The following is an 18372-nucleotide window of genomic DNA, read 5'->3' on the forward strand; positions in this document are numbered from 1 at the left end:
GCTCCCCTACCGTATAACACTGAAAACACGGAAAGCCGGATAATTTCGTCAATGGAAGCGTTCTCACAAATGAGCAAAAATACCGTCAATGGCGGGGAAAGAGTTAAAAGTGTGTTTGTGGAGTATGAAGTGTGTACCTGGCTCTGTGCATTGACGCTGGCCCCATTGGTCACTAACTCTCTCACCACATCCGTCTGTCCCGCCAGTGAGGCGATGTGCAGCGCCGTGTTTCCTTTCTGGATTAGAATAGATAGAGAAACCACAGCGAGAGAGAATGAGTGGCATATCATGATTAATCCTCTACCACCTGTTTGTGTCACCCTATCCAAAGGGGTGTTTTTTCCCACTGGTATCCCACCACCACCATTTCGTCCCCTTTGCCAGAGAGGTGTTGTTTCCGCTGGCCTGTAAATTACCTCCACACACACACTTCATTCCTGCAGAGTGAATGCAGCACTAGAGGCTTTTTATACCCAGTGTGAACATGCACACAGGCACAGAAAACACCATGTGATATCAAACACCAATACAAACATCTCCTCAAGCTGTGTGTGTGTGTGTGTGTGTGTGTGTGTGTGTGTGTGTGTGTGTGTGTGTGTGTGTGTGTGTGTGTGTGTGTGTGTCAAACTGACCTTGGTTGCTGCATCTACGTCGGCACCCAGTTTGAGCAGCTCGGCCACCACCTCCACATGCCCCTCTTTGGATGCCAGATGTAATGCATTCAACCCATTCTGAAACACACAATGCAAGTTTTCCTAGTGAACAGGATGGTTATGGTTACCAGCAGCATACCAATACAAACCAGCCTGGACCAGCATGGAAATATATACCCACATATCATATTCATACACTTCTTTGCATCTATCTATATCTATATAACCATCTATCTATCTATCTATATATATATATATATATGCAGTATATGTATATATCTATATCTATCTATCTATCTATATATATCTATATATATACTGTATATATCTATATCTATATATAGATCAAGCTGTGACATTTTCCTTAAGTGATCTCTAAGCAAAATGTTGTGAGGGAATCAGAAAGACTGATTTCTTTGACTCACAAATCCTAAAAATCCATAAAGTTTTCTGTTTTCAGATCCTTCATATCACCAAATTTAAAAATGTGTTTGTTTTATGTTTTTGAAAGAAGTCTCTTATGCTAAACAAGGCTGCACTTATTTGATACAAAAAAAAAAAATCAGTAGAAAGAGTAATATTGTAAAATATTGCAAGTACTCCAGTCTTCAGTCACATGATCCTTCAGAAATCATTCTAATAAGCTGATTTGGTGCTCAATAAACATTTATTATTATCAATGTTGAAAACATTTGTGCTTCTTAATATTTTTGTGGAAAACTGTGATACTGTACATTATCTTCTGGATTATTTTATGAATAGAAAGAACAGCATTTATTTGAAACAGAAATCTTTTGTAGCATTATAAATGTCTACACTGCTTAACGCTTTATCAATTTAATGCATCATTGCTGAATAAAAATATTAATTTCTTCCCAAAAAATGTAATAAAAATGTTCAAAAATATCTACGTCATATAGACATAAAGAACACCATCTGTGTATTCTAACAGTAAAAATGTACAGTACAAACATCCAACAGCATCACAAAACAGCACTTATGGAAATAACATTTTGTCACACTGGAAATTTGACAATTTACTATCATCATTCTTAGTCATGATAACGATATTGTTACATCCTGTCATATAGAGACAGAAATAATTCATACCTGATTACAGATGTTGATGTCGACACCAGTCTTCAGGTAGTCAAGGACCTTCTCAAGGTTCCCTGCCCTCGCTGCCCGCAGGTAACTGGCATTGCTGTCCGGCTGCAAGTGATGAGAGAAAATGCAGAAGTTTATTATTCTGATGACAGGGTTAAAGGTCAAATCCAGGGCAACTGAGGTCAAATGAACAAACCAAACATATTTACAGCTTTCAGCTCATTGAAATGCAATGAAATTAAAATAATTCATACCACCTCCATCTTTACTCGGTGCCATTTGTCTCCACAAACACACATACACACATCCAGGGAAACATCAGCTTTTGTTTACAAGTCAACGTCCTACAGAGAAGCTACGATTGTAGCGTGACAGAGGATCAAAGTTTCACCGAACACCTAGAACCATTGGCAGTCAATCGCAGAGCTGATATCCCAGCGTTCCAGTTGAAAATCCAGCCAAAAACAGCTCTGGTCTCTCATCAACGGATACGGAACAGAACACTAAATAACAGCTATTATTCTGACACAGGTTTCCGCCCACTCTCCCTCTGATCTTTCAGTCTCTCACTCAGCATTAGCTCTCTTCTCAGGCGTATATGAGGAAGAGAGCATGATTTGGCGAGAAAACACGATGTGTTTGCATGCGTGTGCCTCGTGAATGTGTCTTCTTTTGTCAGCCTCAGTTTGATTCAGGGACACTGCTGTTGACAGAAGAGGACACACAGCAAAATTTCAGTAGAGTTTACCTCACTCACACATAAGCACGCATTCTTTTTTATAAAGAATATGACAGGCTTATCTCAGAGACACACTCACATGGGGAATTCCTCTAAATGAGCAGCTATATTTAGTTCTAACTAAACCCAGGACAAACTCCTCCCCATATCTACCATCAATGTGTGTGTGTGTGTGTTGGCAAGAAGGTCTGGAAAGAAAGGTTCACTTTCCAAAAGTAACTCATATGAGTTTGACAAGAAGAGGCCATGCTGGCATATCACAGAGATAAATGATCATTTATGCACATTCATCTAGTGACAAAAACTCTCAACATATTGCACAGAAAATGACAGATGTGTTTTTGTAACAGTGTTCTTTTGTGAGATGCACAGTTCATAATGAACTCTAAGCTCATTAGCTAGCCATTTATTCGACCTATTCTGCTGGGAGAACCTCCATTTCCTGTGTGTGTGTGTGTGCTTGTATCATCAGACACTTACAGTCTGTGCCGTATGAAATGATGGATTAAAATCACATGCAAGAGATGCCTTTGCTCAGAGGGTAATGCTTACGGTAAACTAATTCTGCCCCACACATACACAATAAAAAAGACTGAGAGAAAGGACATTTTATGTGTGTGGCGGTCTTTTTTGTGATTTCACCTCTTATCTCTGAGTTAATGAGTTTTTCCAGTTTGTCACCCATAACTCCTTCCCTGGAGGATTCTGTCTGGGAAAATAACACCCATCCACACCCACTATATATATATAGTCACAAAGAACATAATGTGAGTGCTGGTGTCCTATTGGATAAGATCTGACTTTCTAATATATGTGTTTTTGGGTCAATCCGAGGAACGAGTTGCCATTGAATAAGAAGGACCTCCTGTCCTGTTATCACAGTGACCTTGAGCAAGACTCTTAACCCTTCATTACTCCGATGGGATTCTCTGTACTATAAGTTTAATAAAAGCTTTGGATAAAAAAGCTGCTCAGTGACAAGTTCAAACATTTGGGGTCGTAAGACTTTTTTTATGTTTTTGAAAGAAGTATTTTATGCTCACCAAAGCTGCTTTTATTTGATCAAAAATACAGTAATAACAGTAATATTGTTACTGTCACACTTGAAAATACATTCTGTTGCACTATTACTACAATATAAAACAACTGTTTTTTATTTGAATGTTTTAAAATGTAATTTATTTTTGTAATGGCAAAGCTGAATTTTCAGCATCATTACTCTAGTCTTCAGTGTCACATGACCCTTCAGAAATCATTCTATTATGCTGATTTGCTGCTCAAGAAACATTTATTATTATCTGTTGAAAACAGTTGTGCTGCTTAATATTTCTGTTAAAATTGTGATTTTTTTCAGTAATGTTACAAATAATTTTACTGTCACTTTTGATACATTTAATGTATCCTTGATTAAAAGTATTAATCTCTTGTCAAAAAGAAAAAAAGAAAAGAAAAAAAAGAATCGCACTGACCCTAAACTTTAGACTTTGAAGCGTAAACTAATGCCGAACCTGCTAACCAGTGCTTAAGTCTGTTGCATTACAATAAAGGACACACAGGAAAATTAACAGTACACAACATAGTCTATCTTCAGCCATTTACACAATGCACAAACATGTAAACATTCATATACAACCTACAAAGTAGCATCACAGAACACCAACAACATCCATAAAACATTTGACTCTAATCTTTACATAACCTTAACACTCGTAACATGAACACACTCTTTACTCGACCTTGGTAATTTCCACAGCATTCAGACATTTATCTCCATCAGAACAGATCCTTCATCTTTTGTGTCACTTTAGTATTACACAAACCCATACATACTTCAGTCACCACAGAGGATAAATATTTTCTCAGTAAGTAAAACAGTGGGAGGTTGTGAGAAACTAGCTAAAAATGTATAACTGAATGCAAACTCCAAAATACAAAAGTCCTGTCCTACTGTTGACACACGCACAAGTTTACGCTTTCATGGAAGATTACGCTTTGAAAAACTGGTGCCATGTCTTACAAGTAGCTTTCTGTAAATGCTAAAAAAAATCTTTATATTTACAGGTTGATGTTACAGTTTCTTGGTGTTTATACTGTAATGTAATGCACATACATGGAGCACTTACCAAAGATCAGTTTTTGATATACTTCCCCCAACACCAAAATTAAAAATAAATAAACATTTCCATGTGACACTGGTGTTAGCAACCTGTGTGTCAAGTGTCGAGCTCTGAATCATTATAAATGCTCCCGTTGTATAATTCATCTCAATGTGAAAGGCCTCTCTGTTTTAAAATAGTAAGCATCAATATTTCATTGTGGGAAATCCTGTGAACACTTTATGCATGTACAGTACACACACGGTACAGTGGAAACGCTCTGTGCTACCTCATACACACAGTTTCGGACACACAAACACACACCCAGTGACCAATAAGACACATCTTACATAAGACATTCTCTAGGGTACAGCTGTTATTAAAACATCAGAGATACTGGACTGAAAGGAGGACAGGAAAGAAGAGAAAAGGTCATAGCTGATTAAAATAATGTGACACTGCTTATGAAAACAAAATGGTAATGTCCGTACAGCTGTTGTTCATAAAAGAATAAGAGAAAGAGAGCATTTAAATAGTTGACCCAATAATACCCCAGTCTCTGCCTCTCTGTCCCAGTGTCTCTTCAGTTCCTAGATAAGCAGTGAGCTCGAATACTGCATGATTGGCAAAAAACAAAGCTACCCGTCAGTGTGGCTGCAGACAGGGTGACTACACACACACACACACACAAGCCTGTCCTTTGAACAGACAACATCAGCATCAGTACATGCAGCTACAGTCAAACAATGCAAAACATGTTGTGATTTACAGTTGGATTGGACCAGTTGTGGTTGGTTTTGCAAAGGTGTTGGTCAGTTTAGACCATCTGGGTTGGGCATAATGGCCACAAGTGAAGCTGTCCAGTATTGTTTAGTTTTAAAATCCCTCCTCCATTCCTTTTTTTAGCCTGTCCGTTTTGATTCGCACTTCAAGCATTTTTAAAACATACCTAAAACCAACTGGTGACTGATTCATATCCATTGTTCTTAATTTAAAATCTAAATATTCACCATATATACTATAAGTTTATAAGTACAGATGCACCGATGTAGAAACCGATACCAAGTCAATAATAATTTTCATATTATGGCTGATAACAAATAACAGTCAATATCAAAAATCTATACAACTACTTTGTTTAAAAAACTATCATTACATGCACACAGCGACTCTTAAAGGGGAAGAAATAGTAACTTGAAGAGTTAAATATTTGACATAATGTATCATTACTGCTGAAGTAGATGGAGATCTAAATCTTATTAATGGCCAATATGACCGACCGACCGACAGATAGACAGACAGATAGATAGATAGATCCAAATCCAGGACTGCAATGTCTTTCCAACCTCAGCATCACAATAAAACTGAAGACCCACAGTCACAACAGCTTAAAGAGGTAGAATCATTCAGTCATGAATGTACAGTATAAAGCTTTGTTAGGTAAATTACATAGATAAAGTGGTCTAGAACAGTAGTGAGCACGGCAATCACTCTGCTTATATTACCATGCATGCACACACGCATCAAGGTCAGTAAAAAAGCACTAGAGCAAAGGTAGAGTTGGAGCGCCTGACCAACATGAATGTCGACACTAACACTAACAAACATGAAGCAGATATTATTTTTGCATGTGATAACAGAGCCACTCTCCAAACAAACAGTTATTCTCTAATATCTGTGAGGACATTCAGCTCTGCAGGATTCTGCAAACAAAATCTGGAAATCTGAGCCCAGCAAGACCAATAGAGCAGACTTTGCGCCATTTAAACTGCAGAGAGTCTAGCAGAGAGTTTAAAATGACCAAAGGTGTCAAATATATCGTGTATTCAAGAAATATGTTAATAAAATGTTTGTAAAACAAAATCTGACTCAAGGTGTAGCAGATAGAGAGCAAGAGCATTTCAGGGTCTCTTACACAATGACCCAAGCATCCCCAACCAACAAATCTTACATTTTCCCAACCATTCCCAACAGACCTATTTAAAAACAACACACACTTCCCAACCATTCCCAGTCATATTTGTAGAGTACTTACGGAGGAAAAATAGTCAGCAGCCTCTTCCACCGCCATTTTTCCTGCAGTCCCACAGAAACCCGATCACTTACTTCTTTAGCTCTGCGGCCAGCAAGGTGCCATTCAGTCATGTGACGTGTAAAAAATGCCCTGGCAGCAGGATGCTCAAAGACACACTTCCACCTGACGTGTGTGTGGGTACGGATTCAAGGATACAAAGCTCTCCAGAACTACAGTCAAATAAATACAAAGTCACTTTGAATCCAACCTTCTCTGTTCTTCCTTTCTCTTTTACAACTTGACCTCTCCTTCTGCGTCAAAGAAAATCGACTTCTCGGGTTTTCTTTGACTGTTCACAATCCTGTCCAAAACGATCTCCCTCTTTCTATTTATCCAATGGGCACCAGCTCCAATCTTCATTCAACTCAGACAAAATATCATGTTTTATGTGCTTTCCCACTACCTCTCTGATTCTCTCTCTATCTTTTTCTGTCATACACACAGAACACAGAGGGTGGGGGTCTTTTGAATAGTGATATGAGGTGTTAAGGGGGTCCAAATATAGCAGCTGATTCTAATGCATTTGCAAATAGGACTATGGCAGACTCCCTTTCCCTCCATTCTGCAAGTCTCCCCCTCCCTGCAAACCCTTATGTGCCTGGTTTGTATTGTCTGAATGCTTATCTACTCTCTTTTTGAATAAAAAGAGCGTGTGTTTAGGACTGCTGGGGGTCGGTCTATTAGGCTGAATGCTGGGTTCATGGTGCAGCTTAAAAAAGGATTAGGGGGCATTTCCCCCCAGTATTAGGGCCACCGCACCATCATGTAAACACGCACCCCAGCTGTACCTCTGACAAAGGGATGAAGCGTGTCACACATTATACAGTGTTGTTTACATACTGTGCTTGCACTGTGTGTATCTTAGTGTCTGTTTGAATATACTGTTCTGTTGAATGTACCGTTGGGTGTTTGTTATTTTCCGTGTATTATCAGTATGTGTTTATGGAAAAGGGGAGTGGCCTAGAGCTGTGTGTTAGACAGACACATACTGTGTGAACATATGGAGAGCTAACCGGCATTGACAATTTGATTTTACAACAAAAAATTATTTTACTCTTGCATTTGTTCATTATTGAGATTTAACCACATAAATTGTAAAGCTTGCATCAAGAGATTTTTATTATATATATTATATTTATATATTTAAAAATAGTAGTGAATTATTTTAACAACAAACTTTTTTTTTTTAAGGTGAATCTCATAAAAACATTCTCAATGATAATTAAAAAATTGTACAAAGAAATAGCATAAATTAATATATAAGAAATGCTACCATGATGTATGGATATTTTAAATGCAAATTTAAATAATAGTATTAATTAAAAAAATATATTTATTTAATTGAACAAATATAAAAACAAATATACATTTTAAAATATCTTCAAATAGAAAAGAGTTATTTTAAATTGTAATAATATTTCACAGTATTACTGTTTTTACTGTATTTATTTATCAATTTTATAATATAAATATTTTAGTGATCTATTTATTATTTATATTAATAAAATGATTTTGCATTAGAGTAATGAAAATTAGATTTATAATCTGAAAACTAAAAATCTTAATAGTACTAAAAACATACATCATGTTATGCAAAAAAATATATTTCTTGTTCTTTTCTTTTGATTTTGGGTGTGAAACATGGACATGCTTTTGAAAGGCTTTGTGGACATTTAATAACTACTTCTGTAAACCCCTCAAATACTCTTTAGACATATTTCCTGTTACACACCACATCTGCAACACTTTTCTTTTTTTTTTTGCAGTGATTATTTATGCACGCTATTGCTTCATGTTTCATGGAATTCTTTCTGTAAAACATGTAGACATACAGTAGACATGCACATACAGTAGACATGATGTTTCATGGAATTCTCTCTGTAAAACATGTAGACATACAGTAGACATGCACCTGAACATACAGGCATTCACACACACACACACACACACACACACACACACACACACACTTTGATTATGCAGAGAGGCATCCCATGATGCTTTGGGGTGCATCACAGGTCTCCTCGTTCTGGGATGGTGGCGTTGCTATGGCAACAGAGGAGGAGGGGAAAGAGAATGTGATCTGAAGGAGCTCAAGATGTTCGGTAACCGTGGTGATGGTTTCCCTCAATGACCTCCACCTCATCAGCCAATCACGGAGAGTGTATGAGAGTCATCATTCTCTCTCTCAAATACAGTCAGACACAGAGGTATTCACAAGGGCTACACCTGCTTTAAACCCATGGGCACTGGAGGATTTCCACACTTTCAGAAATAGGGCATCATTATACATTCTAGAAAGATAAATGAGCTTCGCTCCTACACGACGAAATGCCAACACAGACTGGATGTAGCAATACAATATTTAAGTATGCATTTTCACTCAGTTTGTGATGTGTCAGGCTGTCAGTACTGTGTCTGGATGTCTGTTTGTTATTAGTGCTGATGTTGTTTGTGAGTGTCCACTGTGTTTGCTGAAAATGTGAAATGTAATGCCCGTCTGCAACAATCTTCTTACATGTAAAGCAGAGGCATGGCAGGGAAAGGTCTATGTCAGGCACAGATGACATCACCAGAATGTGCCTGATATCCAGACTCACACTGGACCCTAGTGGAGAGATTCAATACTACTGACTCTACCTAACAGAAACAGATAGACAATCACATCTATTGTCCTGTTTGTTACATTTGAAATGGCAAAATGTTAAAGTACACATGAAATCAAAACCCTATTGACCCTATTTACTTTCCTAATGCATGGTACAGGTCGTATTGTGAATGATTAATCAGAACAAGTTATTCCAAACAAATCAGCGTAATCTTAAATCAAACATAAGAAAAATATACCATTTGGGAGCACATCTACATCACTTACAGCTACGTGCGTATCGTGGTTGCGGAAATGGTAACAATGGGAGGACAAAGGGCAAGATGCACAGAATAAGAGAAAAAATGTCTTTGGATGTCAGAATCGGAATGCAGAAAAAAGGTCTTCATTTTTACAGCATACCATCGTCAAAAAGACGCCATCTGAAGCTAAATGCAGACGTTTATGGTTGCAAGCCATTAAATAGATAGACTGGACTGATGAAACCTGTGACGATTACCCTTCTATTAATGCATGAATTTGATGTAAACAATAGGTCTACATAATATTCACATATGCAGTTCATAGGGGGCAAAATCGCATAATTCTGACTTTTTTCTCACAATTGTGAGTTCATATCTCATAAGTTCATATGTGAGTTTATATCACAACTAAAAAAAGAAAAGAAAAGTCAATCGCTGGATATAAAGTCGCAATTCTGAGGGGAAAAAAGGCAGAATATCGAGTTTAAATCTTACAATTCAGATTTTTCTTCTCAGAATTGTGAGGTATAAACTCGGAATTGCAAGGAAAAAAAGTCAGAATTGTCACAATTATGTAAAATAACCAAAATAAAAAAGGTTACAAATGACAGTTCAGGTTTACTTTAAGCCTGGCAGCTGTCAGCAAGGGTGCAGAAATACACAAAGACGATAACGACAGTGACGACGACGACAACGATGATGATGATTCAAAACACAGACTTTAATAAAAATCCACAAAGTAATTCACATAATGTTCAGACTGACGCAACTACACACGCTAACTTAAACGTAGACCAGACCAACACTGAGTGAAAATGAGGAACTATACATGGAGATGAACTAAACAACGAACAGCTGTGATGAGGTGGATTAGTGTCCATGGAAACAGATGAGTGGCGGGAAAACTCAAACAAAGGAACACATGTGATGAATGAGAACAAACTAAAAGTCCATGAAAACTAAACTAACAAACACAACTGATATATCGTGACAGAAACGCACAATTTATGACACTTGCTGATAATAATAATAAGATTTATATAACCTCCACAGATTATGTATTGTCAATTTACAATATTATTATAATTATTATTATTATTAATGATTATTATTATTATTATTAATGAACTAATTTAGCATGTCTGCAATCAGCCAATCAACAAATCAGTCAATTAATGAGTCAATCAGAGATGTACTGAATAGTTCATGTGAGTTCGGGCAGCTGGAAGTGCTTTAAACTCTCTCCTGTTCTCTCTGAGGGGCAGCAGTTAATGTGTGCCGGCATGCATGAACTTGCGAGTGTGTGTGTCTGTGGGTCTCTGGAGGCAGAACAGCAGCGTGTGACCCAGAATCATGCTTCTACAAGGAATTTATCATTACAGACCCCAACCATCCTCCATAAAACCATATCTGACACACACACACACACAGTGAGAAGTAAAATGTTAAACTAATTTTCTGAAAAAGTGTGTGTGTGTGTGGCCTCAGCACCCAGGTGCAGACAGCCTGCAGATGTGGGATGCAATATTGTACACATGCACACATCTTTCTTACTTAAGTCTGTTGTAATTGTGTTCAGAAAATATTGTCTAGAATAGTCTATACTTTCTAAACTCAACAGCTATCCAAAACACAAACATTACCACTGCCACATAATTAATAATAGTCTGGTTCTATTAGGGTTTTTTTTATATAGATATTTAATTTATACTTCATCTGGAATTAATTATAATTGCTTTAGTGGTATGCTATATAGATCATACATTACAGATATTCTTAATAATACATACAGAGTGTAATTTTCAGTGCCATCCCAACAAGTGTTGAGGAGGACTGGAGATGTCCATCCAGCTGTGGGACTGAGATTAGCTGGATTCATGGATTATAATTACACTGGGAATTTAAAGTCAGGTGAGAAGGATAATCCCAACCCCCGTCATTAGGACAGAGAGAAAAGAGAGAGGCTAACTGAGTGAGCAGCGAAGACACAAAAAGTATGGAGGTAAAAAGGCTCCACAGGCTTACAAGTATCTTGAGATATCATGCTATGAAACACTGTAAATCTGGATTAAAGAAAAGTAATAAAGGAAGTGTTGACAAGACCATGGCCGTAATGTAATGTGGGTGTATTTAATCTTTTGTGAATTAGTGAGACAATAAGAGATGGAGGATGCAAGTGAGAATGAGAGAGCAAGAGAGTGTGTGAAACTTCTGCAAGTCTTCTACTGAGAGACAAACTGTCCTAAGTGTCACAAAAAATCCAGAAACACTGTACAACATTCAATAGCCATGATTGAATGCTCACAGTAATATTCCACAGGGAGTACTGTATACGAAACAAACATAAAAAATGATTGCAAAAAGAAGAAATACTTTTTTCAGCAGATGCTTTTAATTGATCAAATAAACTGACAGAATTCATAACATCAAATAAATTCTGTTTTTTCTGTTTCTAAATTTTCTATTCACCGAAGAATCCTGAACAAAATGAATTGCGGTTTCCACAAAAATACTTTTCAAAATTGATAATGATTAGAAAAGTTTCTGTATATTAAAATGATTTCTTAAGGATCATGTGTTACTGAAGACTGGAGTAATGACTGATGCCAAGTAAAACCTAGCCCCAACCAGACAAAAATAAAAAAATAAAAATGTTCAGCTGAATCAGAGTATGTTTGTGTGCCAGGATTTAACCAAATGCTATGACAGAAATCCATGAGAACCTTGAGATATAAATGTTTCATGCCCTTTACTTAAAGATAAGTAACCACATGCTCCGTTTCTAACATATTCTAATGCAGAATACAGGATCAAATCTGTGCACATGCTCGATGAATGACTGTCACACACTCCTCCATTTAGAAGTGTGTGTGTGTGAGATATTATCTGGCACCCAGACTGTAGCAGATGAGAGAGGAGGGAAAGGCCATCTGCCTGTATTACTCCCCCCCGTGCCCTCAAACACATACACACACACACCTCAAAATATCTCAAATGTACACACATGCTGTTTGAAGACCATGAGCCAAGATATTGCATCAGTCACTCGCTTTCCTCCTTAAGCTAATGGTCGTTCTGTAAAACCTGAATTGAATGACACACATTTTTCCTTTGTGTTAATGAACTGAGGGACAAGTCTAAATTATTGCATGCAAGAGATGATGCAGATCTATATATATCTATATTTTCTATATATATAAAATCATCAATTAAAATTATTAAATTGTGGAAACACTTTACAATAAAGATACCATTTATTAAAGGTACACTATGTAACTTTTGCTCCCTTTAGCGGTTAAAAAACAAAACTGCATGCATTTTGCGGAAGAACATTGTTTTTGTTGTATATTGTTTTGGTTCATTCTCATAACTAAGAGAGAGAGAGAGAGAGAGAGAGAGAGAGAGAGAGAGAGAGAGAGAGAGAGAGAGAGAGAGAGAGAGAGAGAGAGAGAGATTATCCTACTGCTCATAAAACATTCACTACTAGGCTTAAAGGAACACTCCACCGTTTTTTGAAATAGGGCTTATTCACCTTCTTTCCTACATTTAGATAGGTGGGCAAATGCATTTTTGTCTCAGTGCATGCATTGTTTTAGTTTGACAGGGTCGGCACTAGCTTAGCTTAGCACAATGAATGGAATCCTTTGTTGCCAGCTAGCATGTCCTGAGTAAAAGTGATATAAAAAAAAAAAAAAAACCTTACTTACCCTTACCATTACTTATTGTGGCCTGCTTATTCACAACGAGTACAAATAGCGATGCAGATTAACACTAGGTGATTTCCTATGCAGATATTGACTTGGGACTATATTAGGGGGAAGCACAGGCGAAGCACTGCTACTTGGGCGCAGAGATATCACGCCCAAGTAGCAGTGCTTCGCCTGTGCTTCCCCCTAATATAGTCCTTAATATATAAGTCAATATCTGCCTAGGAAATCGCCTAGTGTTAATCTGCATCGCTATTTGTACTCGTTGTGAATACGCAGGCCACAAGTAATTAGGTGGGTTTTTTTATTTTTTATATCACTTTTACTCAGGACATGCTAGCTGGCAACAAAGGATTCCATTCATTATGCTAAGCTAAGCTAACGCCAACCCTGTCAAACTAAAACAATGCATGCACTGAGACAAAAATGCATTTGCCCACCTATCTAAATGTAGGAAAGAAGGTGAATAACCCCTATTTCAAAAAACGGTGGAGTGTTCCTTTAAAGGCACAATATGTAAGATTGTTGGATTAAAATATCCAAAAACCACTAAAACAGTGCTATATATTTTGTTGACTAGTGTACTTGCATTATCTTAAATGTTTCCAACAATGTTTAAATCCAGAGAAATCAGCTATTTTAACCAGTGTAACAGCCCAAGTCATTGCGTCGCCTGTCAATGACGCCATATCCACGCTACCCTTGATTTCCAGTTTTACTTCCATAGAAACCATGGAAACACCAAAGATGCTTTAATATTATATGTTTTATTGACAGAAAATGAATCATTGTTATATAGCACAATCCTGTTAGTCTTATTGTTTGAATCTCTCCTTTTCTTGATTTACAGCGAATAACATGCTTGTACCGTGCCTCAGAGACAACACAACTTCGTGAAGTGGCTAATATAGCATAATCAGAAATTGATCAGGCTTACCACAATGTGCAACAAGCGTCTCATAGCAGCCATTGAACGAACACTTTGCTTCATACCACACAATAACGTTAATAAAACTTTAATACATTAGCTCACTGAGTCCCTTCAGATTGCTTTCCATCGGCTGTGGAGGTGAAGACGACAACTCCCATGATTCCATGCTCATTTTGTTTTGAATAAGCGACCTCTAGCGGCGAAACTTACATACTCCGCCTTTAAGAGATAACCAGTTTAGATGGAAAGGATCTCAAGCTGATTACCTGAAGATGGTACTTATATGCATTAATCTCTCTGGAAAATAAATTCCAGCACAGCGCTTCAACAACCCATAATGAAATGACCCTTCACAATAGATAATGCTTAACAATGAACTCTGTTAGAATGCTACATATGGCAATTTATCTGTTCAGTAAAATACCTTACTCACCTGCTGAATAATAAAAACGCCATCTCTGCGTCGCTTCTAAACATTTCAAATCCCTCAGTTCTTGCCATCTCTGACATGCCAAGCCAATGTTTATTCTCGTTTTATTACGAACTCTGTCACGTTCTCTTTTTGCCAACAGACTCTCCTCTGTTTGGCTTTTTTTTTTTAAGCAAGTGATTCCCCTGAGGTTTGAGAAGTAATGTGCTACATGTCAACCTTTTTCAGACGTTGTAACAATAAACCTATGGCACTCCCACACCACACACGCGCCAAAGTAGCCGGAGAAACTTTTCTCATTTTACGGATATGACGAGACACGCATGGGAAAGTGGAGTTTGTAAGAAATTTCTCACGAAAACCATTCCGAGTCCACGCTTTCATGACGTAATGATGCTTTGACTGTCAAGTAGAAGTCTACCGCGGAGCTCGTGAAACAACTTTGATAACTTTGAAATAGCATGAATAAACAATGAACAATTGCATTTTTATGAACAAATTAGACATTCTTGTTAAGTGTTACCTAAATTGTTTAAATTCAAACCAAACCAGAACTTGTTATATTGACATTCCCAAGTTATATCAAACAACTTAAAGCTATGAGGACCTGCCAGCTCATCATAAAACTTTAAAAAGATATATAACCTTTCAAAGAGACACGCATCTCTGTTGAGTTTACAGTAAAGGAGTTTTATAAGGGCAGACAGTCTGGCTGCTGCCCTGAGAATGTACCAGAGCTGATATAACAACACTCTGAACACGATCAATAGAGAGCTGCTGGGTAATAGACCATTATCAGACAGAGTACCTTTGACTGGCATTTACAGGATAGAAGCAAAAGTGTTCTAAAAAGAATTACAGTGCAGAGAGAATGAACACAATAAGATGGACAGAAAGAGCAAGAGAAATATTTACAGAAACAATCTGTCATGATTTTTTGAAAGAAATTGATTTCTATTTCAAATAAATGCTGTACTTTAAACTTTTTATTCCCTGAAGAATCCTGAAAAAAAAATGCAAAAAAATGTAAGCAGCACAACAGTTTTAAACATTGGTATATAACACTGGTCTACAGCCAAAATGCTGAAATGTAGTCAAACTTTAGTATGTCTTGGTCACTGAGAATGAAAATTATGCTTTAAATGGTTGATTGTTGCTATTGGGTCAGTATATAAGACCCTTGACTGAATGGCGGAGGAAAAGTGAGTAATAAGGGAAGGGATCTCAATTTAAACCAGAAATGACTTAAAAGCAAGTAGTAAATAATTAAGAGGAACAAAGAATTATTCATAGATTTATTCATAGATCCAGTCAAATATGTCCAATTTATGTTTTGAAGTAGCCTATATTAGTTATTTTTAACAAACAAATGTTTAAATTTGTCATACACCCTTATTATGATCTATATTGAACATGACATAAGAATTAACAGTAGCTGGATATAATTCCAAAATGGAAATGTGGGAATTTCCTGAATAATGCGTCACAGAGAAAGAAGTAGAAAAGTATCAAGAAAAGTAGAAAAGAACGCAAAAATGTATGTTTTGAAGTATATTAGTTATTTTTAACAAACAAATGTTTAAATTTGTAATTTTTAAAATTAAGTACTTAAAAAAATAATAATAATAATTTAAAAAGATATGATTTTATGATTTTCAAGTCGGTAAAAAGTAGATCAAGAATCGTTTTGGTATCGGATCGTGTTTCCCAGAATCGGAATCGTATTTGGATCATGAGGTGCGTAAAGATTCCCACCCCTAGTTTGGACAGTAGGCTACTTGCTTTTATTTTTAGCTGGTATTGCCTCAAACATGATATGAATTGTATCATAATATTCCTATAAGTCATGGATGATCAATCATAACCAAGCTTACATCAATCTGTTGAACACAATGCCCTATATCAAATCATACAGCAGGGGTGCAAAAAGCAATTCCTAGAGGGCCACACACTGTAAAAAAAAAACAAAAAAAATCCATAAAATAGGGCACAATGTACTGTATAAATATGAAGGAATTTTCCGTATTGGTATTTTACAGGTGTTTTACCTGTATTTTGAATTATGCTTTACATTAGGGTTGTGTTTTAAGGATTACCAGAAAATTCCATAACTGGATAATATCCTGGTAGAAAATTACCAGTACATTTTCTGTTTTTATTTTTTACAGTGCAGCCCTGCAGAGTTTAGTTCCAACCTGCTCCAACACACATACATGTAGTTTTCAAATAAACCTGAAGGACTTGATGAGCTTGTTCAGGTGTTTTTAATTTGGGTTAAAGCTAAACTCTGCAGGGCTTTGATTTTGCAAAGGGACATTTCTGTATAGCCAGTGAGCAGAGATGCCTCATACTTATATGAGCAGTGCAGATAACTTCAAACGGAGCAAATGGAGCCCATCAATGCTTGCAGACTATTGCTGGACAGTGACAGGAGATGCTCCATTTAATGAGTACAAGAGACAAGCCAGTTTTTTGCCTTTTGTTTCATAATAAATTTGATAAATATTACCATTTTACTGGTTTTTAAAGTGTTACACAAACAGGACAGGTGAAAAGTAATATCTACACAATACACAGGCTTAAAATGCAAAAACTTAAATATCTTGGAAACAGTAGCCATTCAGTTGTTTTAACTGTCATATTCAGCACAACAAAATACACAATAAATAACACATTTTATCTCTAAAGCAGACGACTTCTAAAAAATTGTAGACCATAATTATAAGAAATGTTCCTTGAGCATATATTATAGATTATATTATATATTTCTATAATATATAATTATATATTATAGAAAACAGAAATGTTCAATTCTATTATTTTACACAATATTACTGTTTTTACTGTATTTTTGATTAAATAAATGCAGCCTTGTTGAGCATAAAATACTTCTTTCAAAACCAACCCTTAACTTTTGAATGGTACTGTACGTATACTAAAGAAAGCAGACAGATCATTAACATAACATGGAGTGTTAGTATACATACAAAGGTACTCCAACCCTACAGACATATAAACTGAAGAACATATTTCTAAGGTTAGCAGTGAACTCATTTGCAAACATGTTGTGTAAGCATGTTGACTACTCAAATACAAACGCTCACTCACACAGGGAGACTTTCATGGTGTTGCTGACTAAGAAGAAGCTATAATATACTGTGAGAAGGGCAACCTAATTTCTGATCACATGATTCTCACAAGCACACATCTTTTAAGAAATCACTCACTCACTCACTCACAGACACACACCTTCATGTCATACACCCTTAATATGATCTATATTGAACATGACATAAGAATTAACAGTAGCTGGATATAATTCGAAAATGGAAATGTGGGAATTTCCTGAATAATGTGTCACAAAGAAAGAAAGAAAGAAAGAAAGAAAGAAAGAAAGAAAGAAAGTTTGCATGTTCTAAAGAGAGAAACCCGTAATTTAGAGCGTAAATGGAAACAAACTAATTTAGAGGTCTTTAGAATCGCGTGGAAAGACAGTATGTCACGTTATAAAAAGGCCCTAAAAGCGGCCAGGGCTGAGCACCTCCGCAAACTAATAGAAAATAACCAAAACAATCCTAGGTTTTTATTTAACACCGTGGCTAGACTAACAAATAAACAGACGTCACCCGAACAAAATATCCCGTTACAGTTTAGTAGTAATGATTTCATTAACTTCTTCACTGAGAAAATAGAAAACATCAGAACCACAATTGTAAACGTTCAATCCTCAATCGCGCCTTATAATTCAGCCTCAATTATCACGATGCAAGAACAATTACAGTGCT

The 18372-nt window shown here is 36.6% G+C and overlaps 1 protein-coding gene across 4 annotated transcripts in view; it reads right to left on the minus strand.

Annotated features, from left to right (window-relative positions):
• Window positions 1–18372, minus strand: part of ank3a (ankyrin 3a) — a 101939-nt gene that overhangs the window by 74830 nt on the left and 8737 nt on the right. For 3 of the 4 annotated variants that reach the window (XM_084097519.1, XM_084097518.1, XM_084097517.1), the window contains exons 2-4: window positions 1764–1865; window positions 633–731; window positions 138–236 (exon numbers count right to left, since the gene is read on the minus strand). In XM_084097519.1, coding sequence (XP_083953645.1) covers window positions 138–236; window positions 633–731; window positions 1764–1865 — 300 coding nt within the window. Of the gene's footprint in view, window positions 1–137; window positions 237–632; window positions 732–1763; window positions 1866–2017; window positions 2454–18372 lie in introns of those variants that run through there. The other variant, XM_084097520.1, reaches the window with a different exon arrangement.

The sequence above is a fragment of the Abramis brama genome, assembly GCF_963993115.1.
Source record: "Abramis brama genome assembly, chromosome: 21".
NCBI lineage: Eukaryota > Metazoa > Chordata > Actinopteri > Cypriniformes > Leuciscidae > Abramis > Abramis brama.